The 22,204-nt window shown below is 48.2% G+C and overlaps 6 protein-coding genes across 6 annotated transcripts; 4 read left to right on the plus strand and 2 right to left on the minus strand.

Moving 5' to 3' along the window:
* Positions 1–339: 339 nt before the first annotated feature.
* Positions 340–2,268, plus strand: FPOAC1_008013 (uncharacterized protein; the record flags this gene model as incomplete). The annotated part of the gene is made up of 2 exons (XM_044852459.1): positions 340–758; positions 810–2,268. 2 exons carry the CDS (start codon positions 340–342, stop codon positions 2,266–2,268), a joined length of 1,878 nt encoding a protein of 625 aa, XP_044705129.1.
* Positions 2,269–3,647: 1,379 nt separating this feature from the next.
* On the plus strand, positions 3,648–6,232 carry FPOAC1_008014 (uncharacterized protein; the record flags this gene model as incomplete). Its single annotated transcript, XM_044852460.1, has 2 exons — positions 3,648–3,801; positions 3,858–6,232. The coding sequence occupies 2 exons, from the start codon at positions 3,648–3,650 to the stop codon at positions 6,230–6,232; spliced, it is 2,529 nt and encodes an 842-aa protein (XP_044705130.1).
* Positions 6,233–6,940: 708 nt separating this feature from the next.
* On the plus strand, positions 6,941–10,135 carry FPOAC1_008015 (uncharacterized protein; the record flags this gene model as incomplete). The annotated part of the gene is made up of 1 exon (XM_044852461.1): positions 6,941–10,135. One exon carries the CDS (start codon positions 6,941–6,943, stop codon positions 10,133–10,135), a length of 3,195 nt encoding a protein of 1,064 aa, XP_044705131.1.
* Positions 10,136–10,368: 233 nt separating this feature from the next.
* FPOAC1_008016 (uncharacterized protein) lies at positions 10,369–11,408 on the minus strand (the record flags this gene model as incomplete). Its single annotated transcript, XM_044852462.1, has 2 exons — positions 10,369–10,754; positions 10,814–11,408. 2 exons carry the CDS (start codon positions 11,406–11,408, stop codon positions 10,369–10,371), a joined length of 981 nt encoding a protein of 326 aa, XP_044705132.1.
* Positions 11,409–12,157: 749 nt separating this feature from the next.
* On the minus strand, positions 12,158–13,860 carry MT2 (Sphingolipid C9-methyltransferase 2; the record flags this gene model as incomplete). The annotated part of the gene is made up of 3 exons (XM_044852463.1): positions 12,158–13,125; positions 13,177–13,663; positions 13,750–13,860. The coding sequence occupies 3 exons, from the start codon at positions 13,858–13,860 to the stop codon at positions 12,158–12,160; spliced, it is 1,566 nt and encodes a 521-aa protein (XP_044705133.1).
* Positions 13,861–18,404: 4,544 nt separating this feature from the next.
* FPOAC1_008018 (uncharacterized protein) lies at positions 18,405–18,721 on the plus strand (the record flags this gene model as incomplete). The annotated part of the gene is made up of 2 exons (XM_044852464.1): positions 18,405–18,429; positions 18,510–18,721. 2 exons carry the CDS (start codon positions 18,405–18,407, stop codon positions 18,719–18,721), a joined length of 237 nt encoding a protein of 78 aa, XP_044705134.1.
* Between the last annotated feature and the right edge of the window lie 3,483 nt (positions 18,722–22,204).

Genomic DNA, 22,204 nt, shown 5'->3' on the forward strand with positions numbered 1-22,204 from the left:
GCTCTGGGAAACTGTATGGAATATAGACCGCATTGGATACTTTACGTCCACAGTCCACCCAACGCACTGCGGACCGAGAAGGTTTGTGGCTGTGTGACACATCACAATTATAAGTAGCATTCGCTGATTTGATCTTTTAGCTAAATCTGGGCTGAGGTAGCGGGCAGTCCGTGGATGACACGGACAATATTCAAGACGCCGACGGCTGAGACGCATGTCATCTTTGTCTCACTTCGATAATTCAATAAAGAATTCATCAGATTTAAGAAGAGAATTCCCTAAGTTTAATCATGTGCCAATTACTTTCTTGATATCATTCAATCGTTCAAGCACACCATCATGGCACTAAAAGGCCCAGAGCACAGCATAGACTCTGAACAACGTCCAGTTGCAGAGAAGCACCTCGTCAACACAACAATTAAAAACTTTACCTGGAGAAACGTCACCGTAACTGTCAAGGATAGAGAGACCAAGCAGTCAAAGGCGATTGTTGATGATGTACAAGGTATTGTTGAGGCCGGTGAGATATGCGCCCTCATGGGACCTTCAGGCTGTGGCAAGACAACGCTTCTCAACGTGTTAGCACGTCGTCCGACAAATGCGAGCAATGTCGAAGAACAAGTACTTGTCAACGGCAAGCACTTATCACTTGCAGAGTCCCAAGAAGTATCGTGCTTTGTTGAGCAGGAAGATGCTCTCATTGGGTCATTGACTGTTCGAGAAACACTCGAGTTCTCATCACGCCTCGCCAGTTCAAGGTAAGTGTTTTAAAGCCAACTATATAAATGGTATGATCTAATTTGTCATAGTTCCCTGTCTAGAAAGGAACGTAACGTTCGCATAGACAACCTTCTTGAATCTTTCGGCCTGGTCGAACAAGCCAACACTCTCATCGGCACACCTATCCGCAAGGGCATATCGGGTGGCCAGAAGCGCCGTGTAGGCGTTGCAAGCCAACTAATTACCAGTCCCAAGCTTCTTTTCCTTGATGAACCTACAAGTGGTCTTGACTCAGCTGCTAGCCTAGAGGTAGTCAAGTACCTTCGCGCAGTAGCGAAACGCAATAACCTTATTGTCATCTGCTCTATTCATCAGCCTTCAACTTCAACCTTTAACCTGTTTGATAAGCTGCTTCTCCTCTCAGGTGGAAAGACACATTACTTCGGTCCCGTGAGCAGTGTCGCTGCATATTACGCCCAAGTTGGAGCTCCACTGCCTCAATATGTCAACCCAGCAGAGCATCTCCTTGAATTGGTCAACATTGATTTTGCGCAAAATAGGAGCGAAGCATCACGCAACCTTGAATCGCTTCAAGAGTCATGGATGGCTTCACAGCAGTCGAGCCAAGTCAGTGATGCGATCAAGACTGCCGAATCTTCAAGTGGTGATTGGCGTGTTGAAACTATCGAGAAGAGACCCAGCATGCCAAGCCTCACGTTGACTCTGCTACATCGAAGCTTCATCAAGAGTTATCGAGATGTTGTCGCTTATGGTATTCGCCTGGCCATGTACTTGGGCTTGGCAATCATGATGGGAACTGTTTGGTTGAGACTGAAACCAGAACAAGAGTCTATCCAGCCATTCATCAATGCCATCTTCTTTGGCTCAGCTTTTATGAGCTTCATGGCTGTGGCTTATGTCCCTGCATTTATCGAAGACCGACTGCAGTACGTCAAAGAGCACCACAACGGACTGTACGGTGCTACCGAACTGATCTTGTCCAACTTCTTGATCGGTATACCGTATCTCTTCATCATATCGGCCCTGTTTTCGGTTATCTCATACTGGCTCTCCAACTTTCAGCCTACGGCAACAGCATTCTTTACATGGGTCATGTGGCTGTTCCTCGATTTGTTGGCAGCCGAGTCGCTCGTCGTTTTCATGACGTCGTTATTCCCAAGCTTTGTCATTTCGCTTGCACTGGTGGCTTTCGCAAATGGGTTGTGGATGTCTGTTGGTGGGTTCATGGTACCCCCAACGATTCTCAATGTGTTTTACAAGTATGTGTTCCACTATTGGGACTATCAGAAGTATGTCTTTGAAGGCATGATGGTGAATGAATTTTCGGAGCGTGTGTATAGATGTGGCGATGGATGCCAGTGCATGTACCAATCTCCTTTGGCGGATCAGTGTGAGATTGATGGACAGGCTGTTTTGGATCAATATGGGTATTCTAGTGGTCATCTGGGTCGAAACGTGGGTATCATGATTTCCATCATTGCTGGATATAGGATTGCGGCGTGGCTGGTTCTTGTGCTGAGGAAGTGAAAGGCCTTATTATCCGATACATGCATTATTGTTATTTTAATGCTAATCTATTTACATGGTAAAAAGCAATTCCAACCATCTTACCCGCACACTGCATATAGAAAGTCTTGTCTTGTATTCTAGGAGATGCATTAGACACTAACAAGAAGCGATCGATGTACCTGCATATGATGCATCGTGATGCAAAGCTGGTAGCGATACTATGAATCCAATATCGGGATAACCGATCGTCTCTAGTGAAACTGCGGTTAGACTCTACTATTCTATCTCTGCTTGATGGTCTTTGCGTAACAGAATTATTCATAAATCATGACAACTGGGTTACATCTCTCAGGTACAGACGAGACGGATCATACGGCAAATGGGCCCGACAGAGGAAGACAAGAGGTTGGGACAACGCACAGATCGACAAGTCCCCTGACCTTGCCTGGTCTGGCCTGGCCTGACTTGAGCGATATAGATGCGAAAGATGACTTAACACGTCAACTCGATTCGTAGCCGAAGCGTTCGTTTATGTAAGGTTTCAAAAATATACCATGTGGGTTCGATCATAGATACGGTGAGGGACTGGACGAGTCATCCTTTAGTACGATATGCACAATTTTTGCGCCAGGATTAGATTTTTTTTAAGGTCATGCTGTGTAGCCCAAGGCTGTCTAGTTAATCGGTTTGGCTGACCGTTTTCAAAGCTAATTGATCTCTAATACAATGCATTGTGTTGGATAGTAGCTCTTGGAAGAATGGTTCGTAGCTTAGAGTCAGAATCTACACCGCTGACCACCAGTAACAAGATACAATACGTATACAGACCCCACATTTACCATGAAAAGTGCCTAACCTGGCAGGTTCAAGGTCCTGTCCTGTCCATTCACTGGATCGCTGTACGCTACGCTACGGCGTATGATGGATGCGCTGGCTAGTCCCCTAGTCCCGCGGTTTCCCCACCAACCACGCCTAGTAACCAACGGTGACGGGAAGGGCGAACCATCTTTCCAAGTACCCAAGTCCCAAGTCTCAAATCCCAAGTCTTCATTCAAGCTTGGCTTCGTTTGTGTCTCCATCTCCCGTTCTCAGACTTGACGGACTCTCTAGCCATTCTTGTCTTTTTCTCTTTGCTCTGTCTGCTTTAACGATTTTACGACCACTAAGATAGTACGAGCAACATGTTTCTGACAGGCTCCATAGCCTAAGACATCGTCATCCGCTTCTCGACCTGTACGCAACTTGCGAAAACACCAACAGTAGATAGCCCACGCAGCTTTCCGCATTCCGATCTCGAGACACGATCCATATCAAGACCCTACAGACACCCACTACTTGATCGCACGAAATACATCGACCCAATCTGAAACAGAACCTTTCTCGTTGTCGTCGCCATCATGGCGCCGGCAGCAGGCGAATTCTCTGCACCTGGTGCAGTCAGTTATGATTCAAACACCCAGGTTGTTGGGGATGGGACGTGGGATTTCGACAAGAATACTTTTCTATTGCCCAATTTGCAGGGCACCAACTTCGAGACCACCCGCTACAATGGTATTCTACCCAAATCGTAGTTGTGTACACAGGATCCGACTAACACTGAGTCACAGGCATGGGAAATCGATTCTCGACACTTACCCAGTATCATGGCCTTGTCTTGGCACACGGTCTTCTGGGTGTTATCATCTTCCTTTTCCTCATACCTTTCTCCGTCATGACTGCAAGATTCTACTCGCGACGTCCCGGCTGGGCCATTAAGTATCATGCCCAACTGAACGTCTTTTCTGTCTTGCTCTTGGTACCCGTATTCATTCTGGGCTACTTCGCAGTCGGCCCGGAAAGGAGTTTGACTAACCCTCATCATGGGATCGGAGTTGCGATATTCACCCTCTTCCTGGTCCAGGTACTCGGCGGTTGGATCGTTCGCAGGATTACCAAGGCTCGATCTTTGCGCATCATGATTCACCAATGGATTGGACGGTCGATCGCCCTCCTGGGAATGGCACAGATCCCTCTTGGTCTCACCTTGTACGGGTCACCTCTTTACCTATTTATCATGTACGCTGTTTGGATGTTTATCCTGGTTATTCTGTATTTCATCTTGAGCTGGCGCTCTGCCAACCAGCGGGACTACTATATGGATGGAGGACGATCAGAAGTCCGTTCAGAAATGCGCTCCGAGTTGGCACCAACAGAGGATACCCGAACCCGACTAACCGAGTCCGAGTTGTTCTCCGAATACAAGTCGGAGCCTCCAAAGAACAAGGCCAAGTGGCTAGGTCCTCTTGCTGCTCTTGGTGGATTGGCCGCTTTGGCTCGAGGACGAAACAAGAACCGGAACCTAGACAACGGCAGTCGAGTCCGCAGTCGATCCCCTTCTCTTGATCGTAGCCAGAGACCAGAAGTCGTGGCTTCTAGGAATGGTTCGGCCAGCTACCTCACGGGGTATACCGGCGAAAAGTACTCTGACGTTACCGGAAAGGACAACGCAGGTGGTGGAGGAGGCGGCTTCGCAAAGTTCATGGGTGGTCTGGGACTTGGAAAGTTCTTCGCTAAGAAACAACGACCCCAAGACGAAGATTATTCCGAGTATTCTGCTGTGTCGACTGAAACGCCCAGACGTCACCGTGCAACTCGCAGTGCTCCTAGCATGAGTGACGTTACTAGAACTGATTTGACTAGCACCACTACGCCTGACCGCAACAGAGGACCGCCGCCTGTAATGTCGCAGATGAGGAGCGCTGCCGATGGTACCGAAACTGCCCTGAGCTCACCTCCGCCATCCGTCACTCCTCGAAGTAAACGATACGGGCCAAACTCTCGACGCAGCGTTTTCGAAGAGTCGGATTATTCATCCTATGTCAGTCCGTCTCGACGCCCACCCCCTGAGAAGTCTGGTGGTGGTTTTGCCAAGGGTCTACTGGGAGGTCTCGGTTTCGGTTGGTTCACGAAAAAGATGGCAGATAGGAAAACAGCCAAGGAAGAACAGCGCTTGCGTGATGAAGAGGACCTAAGATCCGGCACCTCACTCTCTAGGTTTTCCGCGGACGGATACGACTCTCCTGGCCGACGAGGCGATCGCCGACCAATTCAACGTCGCCAAACAGGTTACCCTCCTACTGACACGATCTTGTCCTCCGAAATGTCCGAATCAACTATCGAGCCCCGGCCTGCTCGAGGCAACTACGTCTCCCCTACTGAACCACTGGATTCAACCGTCATACCAGCCGGTCGCGCAGGAAACCATTCCAGACGAAATAGTGAGCATGTCTCGATGCCCGCGATGCCCCCGGATCCTCGCGGCATCCTAGCACCAATGGCCCCTACTGAAACTACTGCCTCAGGTATATCACCCGGATCCCGAGTCCAGCGATCTCGCCACAAATCTGCCCCCAGTGAAGATGGCTCCCGTCACGAGCGCTATGCATCACCCGCCAGTGTTAGCGTCAAGATGAAAGTCCACGATGACAAGAACAAGAACGTGACCCTCCGAAGACTTACGGAAGAAGAAGCAAAGGCAGCCCGTGGCCGACGAGACTCCGCCAGTAGCCTTTCCGGACTCGAATCCCCCACGCAAGGTCGCCGGTATCGAAGAGACTCTAGTCACAAGCGGACCGAGTCGGCTGCTGAGCGAAGAGCAGAGGAAGATGATGATGTAGCTTCTTTGGCCCCCCCTAACCCTACCTTTGCAAAGCAGAAACGACGAGGCAAAGATTCAGCTTACTATTCTGGACAACCAGCACCGGCGCCATCAATAGGCACCTCGGCACAATTCAACCAGACGGTCTCCAGCCTGGCCGAGAGTCACGGTACCTGGAGTTGTATTACTCCTTCGGTGAGAACTTCTGCTCCTGGTCCTTCTATTGGACCAGGCGAGGGATCTGCCGCTGCGGAGGACCGACGAAACCGAAGACGACAAGAGAGAAGACGTGCTAGCGGACAAACCACAGATGCTCCTGCCGCCAATGTCGACATGTTTGATTAAGCTGGGATAGTTGGAGGAAAGTTTACTTGCCAACGCTACATTGACCGGTAGACGGCTGGTGAAGGACAAAAATGTTGCATCGTGGAAAGGAATCCTAGCATGAACGGCGTTCTGGAGGGAACTTTGCAAATTTAGTAACGCCACATCATGTTACGTCGTTTTCAGTGCTTGTTTGCAGATAGACTTGTTGAGGGATGATACTGATGTCGATGAACGACGAACTGATTGATGGATTGATTGATTTAAGAATGGTAAATAGTATATGGCAATTTTCTTTTAACTAGAGTACGAAAAGATCCACATAGGATTACGATAATGAATTCAGAATTGCGTTTCTTTCACATAGATTGAATACCTGTGTAATTATGTTGACATCTCCTTAAAGTGACCTAATTAACTAAGATTATTGGCTTATATCGTGCTTGTACTTAGTTGAAGCTCCCTTCCAGAAGTCCAATTCCAACGACTCCACTCTCCTTCATGCCAGCTCCACTACGTAACCCACCAGAGTCGGCGACAGCTGTTCTAACAACCAAACATTCATGTCCCCTCAGAGCAGAGGCCACTGTCAATATTTAATCTTCTTTCTTTTCTCTTCTTTTCCTTCCTTTGTATAATCCATATAACGACTTTTTGGTAAACCAATGGCCTTTCAGTAGGCCTCAATTCTACTGCGATAGCGATCCCTGACTTCAACGATCCATCAAGATGGTGCCAAAGCCAAAAGCAAAGCCCAAGGCTCAGCAACAGCCTCCACAGACCGAGCATCAAAAGATTGCGGAGCAATGGGCTAAAGCTGAGCGCGCCCGAGCTGCTCAGCAGACCGCCAATGCCAAGTTCGGACTCCCACCCGCTGATGAGAACGTCGAGGTTCTAGAGCAACGACGCGAGGCGCTCGACCAGAGAAGACGCAAGACAAACGAGAAGCGCTGGCGATGGGCTGTTGGGTTCTGGATCGTTGTACTTGCTATCCACGCGCTCGGAATCTGGCTCTTTACGGGTGGCTTTCTGCTGACGCGATTGGTATTGGAGGATAAGTCGAACTGTACCATACCTCCAATTGAGAACACCAAGGGCTTGTTGAATGTCGATCGCGGTTGCTGGCACCCTAAATCATTCGACAGAGCTGTTGTCGTCCTCATTGACGCGCTTCGCTACGACTTTACTGTTCCCGAGGATCCGGCGCAGGCTCAGCATTTCCACAATGCCTTTCCCTACCTCTACGAGACCGCCGTCAAGTCCCCTCAGAATGCCTTCCTTCGACCATTCATTGCGGACCCACCCACTGCTACGATGCAGCGACTCAAGGGTCTTACGACGGGAACTTTGCCGACCTTTGTCGATGTTGGAAGCAGCTTCGGTGGCTCCGCTATCGACGAGGATAACCTGCTGATGCAGCTGAAGGACGCTGGCAAGAAGATTGCTCACATTGGCGATGATACATGGTGGTCTCTCTTTCCGGGTTACTTTGAGCCTAACATCAGCAAGGCTTACGACAGTTTTAACGTCTGGGATCTTCACACTGTTGATAATGGCGTAATTGACAACATCTTCCCGTTATTGAAGCCGGAGCGCAAGGGCGATTGGGATCTTCTTATTGGACACTGTCTTGGAGTTGACCATGCAGGTCACCGATACGGACCTGATCACCCCGCCATGGGTGCGAAGCTTCGCCAGATGGACGATTTCATTCGCAAGATGGTTGAGAACATAGATGACAAGACTCTTCTGGTCGTCATGGGAGACCACGGCATGGACAGCAAGGGAGACCACGGCGGTGAGAGCGACGATGAGGTTGAGGCTGCTCTCTGGATGTATTCCAAGAAGCCCTTCTTTGGTAGAACTTCCCGCGACTTTGCTGTTCCACCGGCCAATGCCAAGATCCGACCTGTGAACCAGATCGATCTTGTTCCTACCCTTGCTCTACTTCTGGGTATTCCCATCCCGTTCAACAACTTGGGAGGTCCCATTGAGGAGGCCTTTGCTGGTGTCAAGGGCAACGACTGGCGTAACCTTGCTGCCGTCTCGCGAGTTGCTTCAGCTGGTATCGAGAGATACCAGGCAGCTTATCACAAGGCTCGGGGTCTTGTCCAGAGTGAGGGAATCGAATCCCCTGCTGCTCTCTGGCAAGCTGCCCTTGCCATTGCCAAGAACGACCGCGATGCCTACACTGCCTTTTCCAAGTTCCAAGAGACCACCCTATCTGTTTGCAAAGACCTTTGGGCCCGCTTCGACGTTCCCCGTATGGTCATGGGCATCGTTGTCTTTGGTTTCGGCCTTGTTCTGCTCATCATGTACTCGTCTCGTGACGAAGAGGATGAGTATGTTATTATGAACGATGCGGAACTCGACTACGCGGAGAAGAAGCTCGAGCTTCTTTCTTTTAAGGAGAATGACCCCGAGGTTGAGGATAATTTTCACAAGAACGTGCTCAAGGGTCTGTGGGACCCCAAGATCTTGTTCACCGTTTCTGTTCTCAGTGCGGTTGGCATGTATCGTCAGCATCCCATTGAGGGCCTTGTCGCGCTCGTTGCTGTTCTTTTTATGGCTGGTCTTAGCTCATCCCTTCACGAGGCGGGCAAGTCCATTCTCAACGTTTTGCCCTCGACCTTCTGGGGTTGGATGGCTGTGGTCTTCACTGTTAGCCAGTCTATTGGATTTGCATCCAACTCATACACTATCTGGGAAGACTCCATCCTGCTCTTCTTCATTACCACTTTCGGTATCGCCAGTGCTGTCTCCGCTTTCCGAATCGAATCTCGACGCGAGAGATACTTGGGCATCTATCACTCCGTTGCCTTTGTTGTTCTCGGTCGCATCGCCTCTTACTCGAAGCTCTGCCGTGAGGAGCAGATGCCCTACTGCACTTCCACCTACTATGCTTCCTCGACTTCCTCCACCTCTGCGACATGGCAACTGCTAATTCCTTTTGTTGTCTGCCTTGTCCTCCCTGCTATCATCAAGTCTTTCCTCGTTACAAGCCGATCATACGAGGGTATTGCCCCTACGTGGATCGGCCTGGCTATCCGCGGAGGCTTGCTTCTCTCAGCTTTGTACTGGGTTATTGATGCTGCTGACAACGGGGGCTGGCTCGAGGGACGCTTCGGTGATGGATCCTTGAAGACGGTTGGTGTCTACTTGGCTCAAATTGTCCTCGCTCTGGCTTTTGTTGCTGGAAGCACTGTGTTTGTCTGGGCCCCGCCTTGTGTGTCCATCCTTCAATCTGCTGGAGCTGGTGGTCGACCTGTTGTTACCATCATCGGATACGGCAACGCCATCGGTGCTCGCTACCTTCTGTTGCCTCTCAACATTCTCCTGGCATGTTTCCTCCTCTCAAAACCCATGGGAGGTGGTGCTCTTGCTCTCATGTTCTGGCAGATCCTCACACTGGCTGAGCTTCTGGATCTCAACGAGCTCAAGACAAACCCTATTGGCCCTGTGATGCTCGCCATCCTTGGAAACTTCTACTACTTCAAGACGGGTCACCAGGCCGTTCTGTCCAGCATTCAATGGGACAGCGCTTTCATCCCTCTGTTCACCATCCGCTACCCCTGGACACCCATTGTTGTGGTTCTCAACAGTTTCGCTGGTCAAATCATTGCCGCTGCATCTGTGCCACTTCTGTCACTGTGGAAGGTTGGTCCTAAACAAAAGGGAGTTATGGAGACGGCTACCCGCAGCATTGGTGTTTTCATCATTTATTACGCTGTTGAAGCCCTTGCCACTATGAGTTGGGCTGGCTGGCTCCGTCGCCACTTGATGCTCTACCGTGTGTTCAGCCCTCGTTTCATGCTTTCCAGCACTGTTCTTCTTGTTCTTGACTTGATAATCATCCTGGTGACCATGACCGGTTTACGAAGCAACGCCATGTCTCTTGGCGAGGTGTTTGGATGGGCTGATTAATTTATGATTGAAGGGAATCATGTGTATGATACGTGTGCAGATGTGAGAACTGTATCTTTCATTTTGCTGTTGGCACTACTTGTCAAATTAGAAAAAAGGGAGGCAAATTCTTTGGCATTGAGGTATGACAGGCGTTTCGCCGGGTCTTTCTGGCTAGACATTTATTGTAGCACATCGGCATTTCTAGTATACAACCAGAACATATACAATACATCATCATGTTGGACATATCGTTACCTGCTGATGACATCAGCTGTTCCTTTGACAGCCATTCCTCCTTCTGGTCCCTCGATCCAAACATCCCATCGTCCCTCCACTCCATGGTCCTTTGATACTCTACGGACATTGATACTCATGCTCTCGTTGACATAAAGCGGCGCATAGTTTCTGTAACTAAACTTTTGAACAGATGCGCTAGAGCCAATCTGGTCGTTGAGAACACGGAGCATTAGTGCGAGAGTGAACGGGCCGTGGACGAGAAGTGACCGATGACCATCTACTTCTCGTGCGAATTGAGGGTCGAAGTGAATCGAATGCGCGTTAAAGGAGAGCGCTGAGAAGTGAAATAGATGTATCGGCGATGGCGTGAGAGATATGGAATAAGTAGGCGGGTGGGGATCTAGGATATTATGTCAGTCAATAATGCTTTTTTTGGATATGGAATAGATATAAACTTACATTTGAGAAGACGTGAAGGCGAAGAGGCAGAATCCTTCTCCTCTCTCATGAATACCAATGTCCTTCTCTCTTCAATGTCCCACTCTTCTCTCCCCTCGGCTTCATGACTAGTCCCGTATCTTCTCCATATATCAACATATACCTTCTCCTCGCCATCTTTGCCTTTCAAGGTGACATCCTCTATCTTTTCTCTACATATCACTGGTCTGGCATCAAGCTTCATCCCATCTCCTCTAAACGTAACTTCGCCGCCCGCCCAAACACGCCGAGTATATGGCGAACCAGGCGAGTGATCAGGATCCGCGCCATCTGGAATGAGCCGTGAAGGAGGCAACTGGATAGGAAAGTAGACAAGATGGTGGCCTTGGGGAAGCTCTTGAGGAGGTGATGATATTTTAGGTGATGAGTGGGAATTGTAGAGAAGGTCGTCAATAGTGGTGGTAAGAAGATGGGAGGGCATGGGCGTTAGATAATCTGGTATTATCTTGGGAGGATGGGCTTTGAGAGCTGAAATGATGGTTGAGGGTGTCTTTGTGCTGTATCGCCTCTGTAGGCATAGGCCAGACTGGCGGATGAACAATGGCTTTAACCTCATAGTGAACCTCAATTGCCTGCGCAGAAATGGGACAGTATGCGATCTTGGTCTGCTTGAAGTTGTTTAGCGATCCTTGTAATAAATTGAATCGTTGATGTATTGAAGTGGGGAAGTTGAAGGCGCAAAATCTGTCAATGCAGTTTAAATGTTGAGACTCAAATGATGAGATCAAATTGGTTTATTTTCTGCGTGCTGTATCTGTATCGTATCGAAATATGTGCAAGTCGGCCTGCACAAAGATGAGTGAGCTGAATTATTAGACGATGCTTGACTGATTGGATGGATTGTGCATTTACGGGTCACGAGCCTTTGCTGGTTGTCATGATATGCAAGCCACCCAAGCTGTCATGACCCACGCTTCATATCACATTTTACAACATCACATTTTACAAGAAACCATGATACAGTCAGATAATGAACAAACTTTTCAATTTATCCCTTTCCTTGCAAGACATCTATATAGTATTCCATGTCTATTTCTTGTCCCCAAGACTGCTGTTACGCATCTATCATGAAATATGAAAGTTGGCCGTTGCGTCTAGGCCAGCCTCGACCGAGTTCATCGGACAGGGGGCGCATTCCGGGTTAAACATGCTAGAGATGAATCAAGTTATCATTTTCGCCCTTATTGTCAATTGTGTGACAAATTACAATGCTGGACTCTCATTAGGAGACATCCTTTTGAAGCTATGCTTTTTCGGGCACGGCTCAGAGAAATCCCAATTGGTGTCAGACTCTCGGCCGAAGCTTTACAGAAGCTCAGAGGGAGTCTTGACGTTGTTCCTGGCGGCCCAAGACTGGAGGTCAGCACGGCAGTTGTCAAGAGCGCCATGAAGGTTGAATTGGGTCTCAACACCATCAATACGGTGAGTAGAGTTGATGTTCTTGACGAGAGTGATTTGGAAGCAAGTAGCACTGCCCTGGCGGGAGATGATGGTAGAGTAGGCAAGGAAGAACTCCCAGATGCGGAACCACCGTTTACCGTACTTGGCCTCGACCTTGTCGCGGTTGGACATCCAGTTGCGGTACCATCTCCAGAGGGTGGCCGAGTAGTGAACACCGATAGTATCAATGTGCTTGATCTCGAAACCGGTACCCTCGAGCTTATCGACAACCCAGCCCAGAGGAGTAGAAGCGTCAGCACCAGGGAAGATGTACTTGTTCATGAAAAGACCCCAGGTCAAATCCTCGTACTGCCAAGCCTTACGGATACCAGCGTATTGGAGGAAGAAAACACCATCGTCGTCGAGCATGTCGTGAACCTGCTTAAGGAAGCTGGAGAAGTGACGGATACCAACGTGCTCAGACATCTCGAGACTGGTGATCTTCTTGTAGCCACCCTCGGGAACGGGAATATCTCGGTAGTCCTTGCAGACAATTCGGCTCTGCTCCTCGGGGATACCAACCTTGCGCATGCTGCTGTTGCCCCAAGCGGTCTGGTTACGGCCGAGAGTGACACCAGTGACGTTGGCACCATACTGCTCGCTAGCGAAGCGGGCCAGAGTACCCCAACCACAGCCAATGTCGAGCATGGTGTCGCCCTTGGTGAGACCGATCTTCTCGCAAACAACGGTGAGCTTGTTGTCCTGGAGTTCCTCAAGGGTCTCCTCGCGGTTGATGTCGGAGATGATGCCAGAAGTGTAAATCATGCGAGGGCCAAGGAACCAGCCATAGAAATCATCACCGCGGTCGTAGTGGTCGCGGACCTGCTCCTCGTCTGGCAAACATTAGTTACTTTAATCGGTTGTTGGTCAGATAGAATACATACCCTGAGAACGAGTGTGCATGATAACCTCGGGCATCATGCCGAACAGGAAGAACTTGATAAGGCCAATAGTGAAACGGAAGCTGACCCAGTCGTGGCGCTGCTCCATAACCTCAAGGCAGTCACCCTTGAAATCAACATCGCCGTCAAAGTACATTTCGTAGAAAGTCTCCATGGGAATCTTGTTGGTGCCACGGTACTTGGCACGGTCGGCCTCCTTCTTGAATTCAAGGTAGTGCTCGACACCACGGTTAGGAAGGCGAACCTTCTCATTCTTGCGAGGGCTGATGGCGGAAATGGTCAACCACCAGACAGCGAGCATGGGAAGATCGATAATGAGGGCGAAGAACAGGGTTGTCTTGAAGCCACCGCCGACCTTCCAGCTGAACCACCAGGGGACGATGGTCAGGAGGGAGATTAGGACATAGTTGTTGAAGGTGTCGGCACCAGAGCCATCGGCGGGAAGAGGAGCGTTCTTGATGGCAGGGTACTGTAAAGTTGATTGTTAGTTGATATTTGCGGACGAGGCACGAAGAGGACAACATCGCATCGTGCGTGCATGATATCAAGACTTACCCTGGTAGTAGGAACACCAACATCCTCAAGCTTGTCAAAGTCAGGCTTGGGAAAGGCGGGAGTTTTAACGAACTCGAAGTCGAGGCCGGTTACGCCTGATTTTTCTGCCATGATGACGACAGATCCCAATGGCTATCAGAAGCTATGAGATGATGAAGGGAAGAGGGAGAGAAGTTGATGTCGGCGGGTTTATTTTTTAAGAAGGACGAGCATTTCGTGGGGCAGCTGGAGGGGCCCAAAAAGGGAGGGAGCTCTGGCCCAGGTTTGAGAGGAGGGGCGGTGTAAAAAATAGGGTCCAAAGCCATGTCCAGAAACTTTGATTGGCTGGTGGCCCTGAACTCAACCCCCCTAGACTCACCAAGATTAACACTATCCCGGTAGTTTCGAGGTGTTCTTTTCAACGTTGATAGGGGCTAATAGCGGTAGAGCTTGACATGTCTCGGAGAAGGACGGGACACATCAGCCATTTTACAGCCATTTTCAACTCTTTTTGGACTGCTTCGAACTTAAGAGAAACAATTGAAGTTGATCTAATTATGTGTTGAACTATAGAGTTTCGATCGAGAACTTATTATTCTACAATTGGTAACCAATCACAAAAAAACCAGTACACAATACGCAGGTACAGCTTCAGGGCAGCCAGTCATTCTTCCTCAACCGTTGTCGATCCAGCCCCCACTAAGCTCGAATTGCAAATATCCAATGCCAGCAAAATAATAGGAGTGACCCAAAGATCAGCCTCGCTCTGGACTCTTCTCTAATTCGTACTCGGCTTTGACAGATACGAATAATCAAACTGCATGGTTGGTTAGTATGTTCTTGTTTCTACAGGGCCTGTTGGTGTTATGCACGACACTCTCCAGGTCCAATCGCAGAGCCCCTCTTTTTACATCTGAGGATACGTGGCCCTTTGACTTGAACAAAGTTGGGTCAAGGGCGAGGCCACTTTTCAAGCTACCGCTAGTGAGAAATGGTCTCGGCTGACCCCTGCTGGCTGGTTTATGGTTACTGATACTCCAGGCAACATGTTTCATTATTATCGGATTAAACATGTTGCACCTGGTTTGTTCCATGCCAACAGGACCCTTAATGTTGCAGACTTTCCTACAGGATTTAACTGTAATATTTTGACATGATACCCTGGTTTCGGGTCAATGAATTTATCTTTTGAAAGTATACCCCCCATGAATTATTGTCTCTACTAAACCTAAAATTCTATTCCAGACTTAAATCATTAAAGCAAAGAGACCAGATACTTTTCCCATATTCAAGCCCACCTTTAGTCTCTTCTGCACTCGTCATGGTTCTTTACTGAGAAAATAGTATTCCAGATAGCAACTGTAAGCCGCATTAGATTATTTTTGCCCCAACACTTTGGTACCAGAATCACTATTCCCTAGCGTCTCCTGATCAACAACCTTCAATCAAACTTGTACATACCAATAACCTGTTCGTATGGTGGACAATTAAAGATTTATACAATATTTACTTTACAGGGTTATGGCAATACTGGAAATTTAAGATGAACCACCTTCTCCTTCATCCAAGCCATAGCTATGTAGACCACATACAATAACGCTACCAACTATCCGCATACTGCCCTCTAGGTATCAGAGTAATTGGCCACTAGAAGCATAATGGACGAAATGGTAGTCTAGATCAACTTATACTGCTTAAACCAGACTTCTTAGGCTGTCTATTTTTGCATTCTAAAACTTGACGAAACTGTCAGCCGAAAAAGCCATCATACTTTGGGAGCCAAAACCATCAAAGTACCCTAAGACATAGAAGTTTAACTTTTCTGCTGCCCACTAGACTCTGTCCGTAGGTACCTATGCTGGTATCATCAGGCCTCAACATGGCTTACCTAAGGTTTTAAGGGTCCATTCGTGCAAGGATGGTTTGAGTGACCGGGGCAGACAAAACTTGGTCCCTGTGTCAAAGCCACAACTAGTAGTCTGTCTTTGTCGGGGCGTATCCTTAACGATTGACAACTCAAGATAATGGTAGCCCCGTTCAATGGGGTTGTTGACTTTGTTTAATTATCCGGTGTGCCCCTCAATGATTTCGACTTCCGTCGCGGCTAAGTCGGTACTGCATCAAAGGGCCACTTACATCTTTTTGACGCCACTTATTATGCATTGAACAGCGAAGAAGGCCCATGAAAAGTCACTCTTGGTTCTACCTTGGAATAACTACTTTGTGCGTATGGTTTTCGTCAATATGAGTATAACTATACCATACATGAACGCCTCAAGTTCACTGAACCCTTCCTCATAGCTCCATCATCGTTTGAAACTTACTCGCCATACATCACACTTGACTAGCACATCTTGAAGTAACAATACCTTTGGTGGGAACCAAGTCACTCAATTCATTGGATTCGTGGTTTCCATGCCTTGTGTTCGAGATCGGGTAAAGGAGCGGGGTTTGCAATTGTATCATATAGTGATAACACTATGATTTACACTGGAGATGTAGAGTGCATGGAAGGTATCGCGTAACAATGTTTTCATAATCAAGTAATATATAGATAGACAAGATCGGCGTCAGGGAGAGCGGCTGAGGGCGCAAAGTCGGATGATGATCCAAGAAGGTATTCCATATGAACATGGTACCGATGTGTTAGTTCCTTCACAGTTGGCAGCAGTACATGGATACAGACAAGTTCGATCGGGATTTTTAGGAAGGGGGAACTCCCAAGTGACGGTACTGCAATCAGATGTGTCGGTTTGCTTCGACCCCGTTGGCGCGTCGCGACTTCACTCCGGGCCGGGCTTGAATCAGGGAATGGCGTAAACTTGATATGGCCATCGGGTCAAGGATTATTTCGAGAAGATAGACACCTCATAGAGAGGATGGATAGAAGAACGATTGGTGTACAATGAACCTACCTCGCAGGTACTAAGACTTCAAAGTAGAGACGATAAAACTCGTGGTTGATGAGGGGTGTTCATAGGCAAGCAGAGTCTCATGCAGTTGTATGGTAAGACATACATATGATTAGGAAGAAACAGCCTTCCTCGTGGACGTATAAGCGGCAGGCAAGTACAATACATACCTTCCCGCTTGAGATATCTGGACTCTGCTCTGTAAACCAGTCCAGACCAAGAAAAGGCTGCAGAGCTGCTATGGGGCTGTGAGATGGCCTGCAATTTGTTGGTGGGGTATCCGATTTCTGACGCATTTACCCTCTAGAATGGCCTAGCTTCAACGGTAGCCCGTGATGAATGCACGTTCCTGAATTTGCTATGTGACGAAGCTATACTAGTCCAAGTCGGCAAGTCAAAGGAATGGATAGGCTTCGGGGATACCAGAAAGATTAACCGCTGGAAGCATAGGAAATGTAATTAGTGGGCTAGTTTTATAGTAGTTACTTAGACTATAGTTCTTAGACTACTTACTTTCATACCCTAAGACTTAGGGAGCTAACATTTCTACTGCCTACTAAATAAGTCTACATTGCATTGTTCTTTATATTTAATGGCTTTATATAATGCATGATTGAGATTTCAATCATTTCATGAAGAAATGAGATGCTCAAAAACAGTAAACTTCAGTAATAAAACAACATCATAGGGCCACAAGGCCGTGCTTTTCAACAAGGTTCAACAAAGTTAACTCTTTAATGGCTTTATATATTACTGGCTGAATAGGTTCCTACGTGATCTTGGCTACTGACTTATGTAGTACTGACTTATGTAGTACTGATCTCGGTACTAAGATATCCATTTTACTGTCTATCACTCTTTCCCTCTGACCGATGAGGCAAAGTGTAGGTCACCATGACCAGTCAATGTGGAGAGTTCCCGCCTGAACCTGAACACCCGCGGTTACTTATCATTACATCATGCTATCAGTTACCGTCAGCCGCCTCATACAGATCTTGGCAGTTGTGAAGATGCTGGTATCTTGATGAAGTTGGCATTAGCTCGTGCGGAAACCTTTTTAGTTGCCGTGTTTCCATAGCCATCAGAGCACAGACTTAAGGTACCCGGCCGCGGCAAGTATGTTTCTGGCAAGCACGCTTTGTGATAACCATGGTTCTTTCCAAAAGAGTGTTAATTAACGACAACTCAGGGTCTTTTCATGGCGCTTGCCCTGGGTAAACGCATCGACAGCACGTGCACAAGCGCGGCTACTGTTGGTTCTGTCACTTCAGCGGCAACTTCAATTCCAACTTCACGCCCACCACCCAATCCACATTTCTCCATCAGCCAGCCTTTGTCGCTTCCATTTTGTCTCACATCTTGCAAGAGCATCCGCTAATTTTGACACTCTCTTTATCTGGGTCCTGTTGGCGTCTCTCTTTCTGACCACATTCAAGAATATCAACATTCTACGCCGCTCCCCTTGTCACTTCTGTCGCCCTATCATGAAACATCACCCCATTCGTTTCTTTTCAAGACTTCGAGCCTGGCGCGATTTCGTTGGAAGCCCAGGAGACATGACCCCAGGATACGGTTGAGCCACAAACAACGATTCAAAAACCGCTGGGCATGAATGAAAATCATATCCTAGGTAGAGCATTAGGAGAATGTGACATATCAAACAATGTGTTCGCATGCCGGATTAGCAACATTTCCATGGTTTTCTGGCCTTGGCATATTTGCAAGATCATCAACAAATGCCCAAGTTCGATTATGCTGATCGTCATGTCGTACACAGCTACTGAGTCTAGTACGACTGCGTTGTTGCGACAAGATCCCTGATAGAATTGATACCCTGAGAACGTTGCTGCTACCAACAGAGTGACACAGGGCATACTCCCAATTTACAACTTCTCGAGAACATTTACACTGCCGAGAATCAATACGGAATATGGGCAGCATCAAAGCCAAGAGGGAAACGTGTGCGTGATCTGGGTGTGTCCATGAAATACTTTACCCGATTCGGCTTTGCCATTTGTTTGGTTCCTTTACGAGCAACATGGAGTTTAGCATTTCGCTTAAGGAATGGCGCTTCAGCTTGACATGCCCAGCATGCAAGGCAGTTTCAAGAAGAAAAGCCACATGCGGTCTTCACAAATATGTTTTTGGTTGCGCCTCGACTCAAATACAGGAAAAGGACCAAAGTGGCTGGGCTTTGTGTAAGCCAATTAATTCCCGGGATCAGAATCCATTCACACGTATCAATTGCTCAACGTTCGTACATATCACTTGTTGGATGTCTTGACAGCCACCATCAACGGCCGTGTCGGCCGCCCAGAAGAAGCTAAAGGGTGCGAAAACATCTTGTGAGTTCTTCTGGCTTTTTGTTCTCGCCATACGTCAAATTTTCAAGAAGGGATGTTGTGAAGGAAACTTTTTGGAACAGACTAAACCGGACGATGACCAACACTAAATAAGCATGCGAAACCATGACAGGTTTAGCTTGTATCAAAGCCAAGCTACCTGGCCGTTAATAGTTGCCGCAGATCCTTCATTATCAATTACGGCATGAAGAACCAATATGTCTATTAACCAAAAGAAGCTGGATTCCTAAGAGGCAATTTCGTGAGACATGACCAAACTGGGCATACTAACGAGATGGTAGCCTCAGGGTATCGGAGAAATTGACCACCGAAAGCACAAGAGACGAAATTGCTAGGTCAGTTTATGCTATTTAAATCATAGTTCTTAGACTACTTGTTTTTATACCCTAAAGACTTGAGAGGCTAACTTTTCTGCTATCCACTGGGCTGCGTGGTCAGTGATAGGGAGAGCCTGGGCTATGCATGGTGGTGTGTTGTGTTGAGCAAAAACTATTCGCTACGGGGTCGAGCGTGTTTATTGCTTCTCACAGACACGCCATTGCGCGACAGAGATCGAACTGGATCTCACGTACTTAATAGTATCCATGTCGTTAACACTAGCGAACATGCCAAACCCAGCCGTTGCCGCCGGCAAAGGAGTCGCACATTTCTCCACTGTAGGATTCTTTATGACAATTGGCAGTTTGTCGAGGCTTGGGGCAGGTCTCTCTAAAAGATCCTCTTCTGCAAACTGTTCAATTTCGTTCTCGAAAGGACCTCAGCCAGATGTCTACCTATTTTATTACTACACCCTGGAAACTTAGTTACGTACGTGTAACAGAAACGGACCAGGATAGTCGTCGTCAAGGACGGCGGATCGATCTTTGGTGGATCGATGCAACTTGTCCATCAGTGAAATCTTCCATGCGATAAGAGCAGTCACTGTGCCGATCTTTAAGGCCTAGCCGAAGAACTTCTGGGCTTGGCAAGTAAATGGATTGGGAATGTAGTCGACCAAACACCTCCAACCTGTAGTCGACTTTTATGTTCTCTGCCCCTCATGGAATAGGTGGCCTACGGAGCCCGGGAGGCACATACAAGTCCAGCAGCCCAGCCCAGCCCAGCCCGCCCGCCCCCCACACACAAAGACAAGCACGGAGCACCCGATATAGTGTATATTACTGGTCAGAATCAGATGTCAGTTTCTGAAAGCACAGTTATACTGTACCAATACCGTAACGTTCATCACTAGTAGCATTGACACAATGTACAGTACTGTACAGAGTACATGCACACGCGGGACGCGAAATCCTTGGCCAAGCCAAGTTTACGACATGAATGCTGCGGGGAGTGCCTTCGTACATATGTACAGCAGCAGTCCTTCGTTACAACGCAAACAAACGTGGGCAGGAAACGGCATTCGCGGATAGAGCACGGCACGACACGGCACAGTGTCATACAGTCTACGCCAACTTGATCTCTTCCATTTCCTCGGCTGTGCCCTTTTGATATGACCCTGGGAGGACAGACGGATATGCACTAGACTGAGCTGCGAGCAACACGAGAAATAGATGCAATCATTCTCCAGCTTGCGCCACCCCGGCAGGACCAAACACCAAGGCAGTAAGTAACACAATTGTCATCAAACCAAGCACGGGACTATTAGAAGGAGCTGTTAGTACCGTAGCATCATGCTACGGAACAGCGGGTTTCCCAATCCCATCGCTCACCTCACAGGTCAAGCCAGACCATGACCCCCCTGCCTGACTTATGCAGGATCCAGCTTCTGTTGTAACTGTACCGCTACTGCTGATCCTGCAGCTCTGGCCCATCACCATATGATTTCAACGCATAGTGGGTTTCTAGAAATAAAGGGGACCAAGACATGGACCAAGACCAACACCCACCGTCGGGATTGGTAGCGCAAAACGGAGGTTTCTACAACCAACGACATATTGTGCCTGAAGACGAGCCGATGGATTAGTACCAGTGCCTCGGAGCGCACATGGATTGCGTCCTCTTACTTTTACCCGCCGCTTTGTTGCATTGCATAAAGTTCGATACGCAAACAAGCCCTGCGTTGAGAGAAGAGAGATGAGGAAACTCGCCTCGATGACGAGCAAGACAATACGGGAATACTATCAAGGTATGAGGGCCCCTCTGGCTCTCCCGGGTTGACACCCATGCGAACCAAGGTCGATAAAAGGCCGAGCATCCCATCCAGTTTATGATTTGTGAGACTACTAAGCATTCATCTACCCTTCAGCCCTATAAAACTACAACTGACCCCCCCTCTTGCTCAACTGAACATTGGACTAAGCATCACCTGCTATTTTTATAAAGGGTGCTCGCCTGTTCATCGCCCGTCGTTTTGTACATCGACCGAAACGTTTTAGTGGCTTGCGATTTTGTTATATCATCTTCCCTTCCCACCTGCAATAATCTGAACACCACGGCCGTTTTGATCTTTCCCCATACACAAGAACTCAGCTTGATATAAAGCACCATCAACAAGTTGGCATATCACGCAACAACTCTTCCAACATGTGCCAACCAATGCGACCTACCATGAACTGCAAGACCGGCTCATCAGAACTTGTCAACTATGCCAATGGTGTCTGCGCACATAATCTTACCCATAACTGTTTCGAAAAGGCCGCACCAAACGATACCCTTTGCATAATGTGCAGAAACCAGTGCACTCCCTGATAAAAGCACAAAATTCGGTCTGGTCGACATGGACCTGTCATGACAAGTCTCGGGAATAAGGGACCATCATGACACGGTCCTAGCTCGCCAGTAGCAGTGCTTTGCAGGCCCCAATTGGCATGCAAAGCGAGGCAATGACGCCAAGGTATCGAAAGAGGGAGCTAGAAAGGACTGGCATCGGTGTGACGGATCAGACTACGCAAAGTGATGGTTTGGAAAGGGTGGGACTCGGTTTTGGACCCAGACGCGTATGCAAGACATGGTCACAGTCAAGATCCTGGACATGACCTGGGTTCCGACTTGCAGAGGGTGACATTGGAAGCTTTGGGGGTTCCTTTTCTCCGGCACTGAGAAGTGACAGCACATGAAGGTGGGAGGGCAAGGCTGAGGAAGAGGATTGGTTGTAAGAAAGAAGGCCAACTGGGAGTAAGCAACAACTTCATCCAAGTGGGAAGATTCTTGAATAGCGGCAACCTGGAAACAGAACGGGCGTATTGTAACTACACCCTTGCA

The sequence above is a fragment of the Fusarium poae genome, chromosome 3, assembly GCF_019609905.1.
Source record: "Fusarium poae strain DAOMC 252244 chromosome 3, whole genome shotgun sequence".
In the NCBI taxonomy this organism is placed as follows: domain Eukaryota; kingdom Fungi; phylum Ascomycota; class Sordariomycetes; order Hypocreales; family Nectriaceae; genus Fusarium; species Fusarium poae.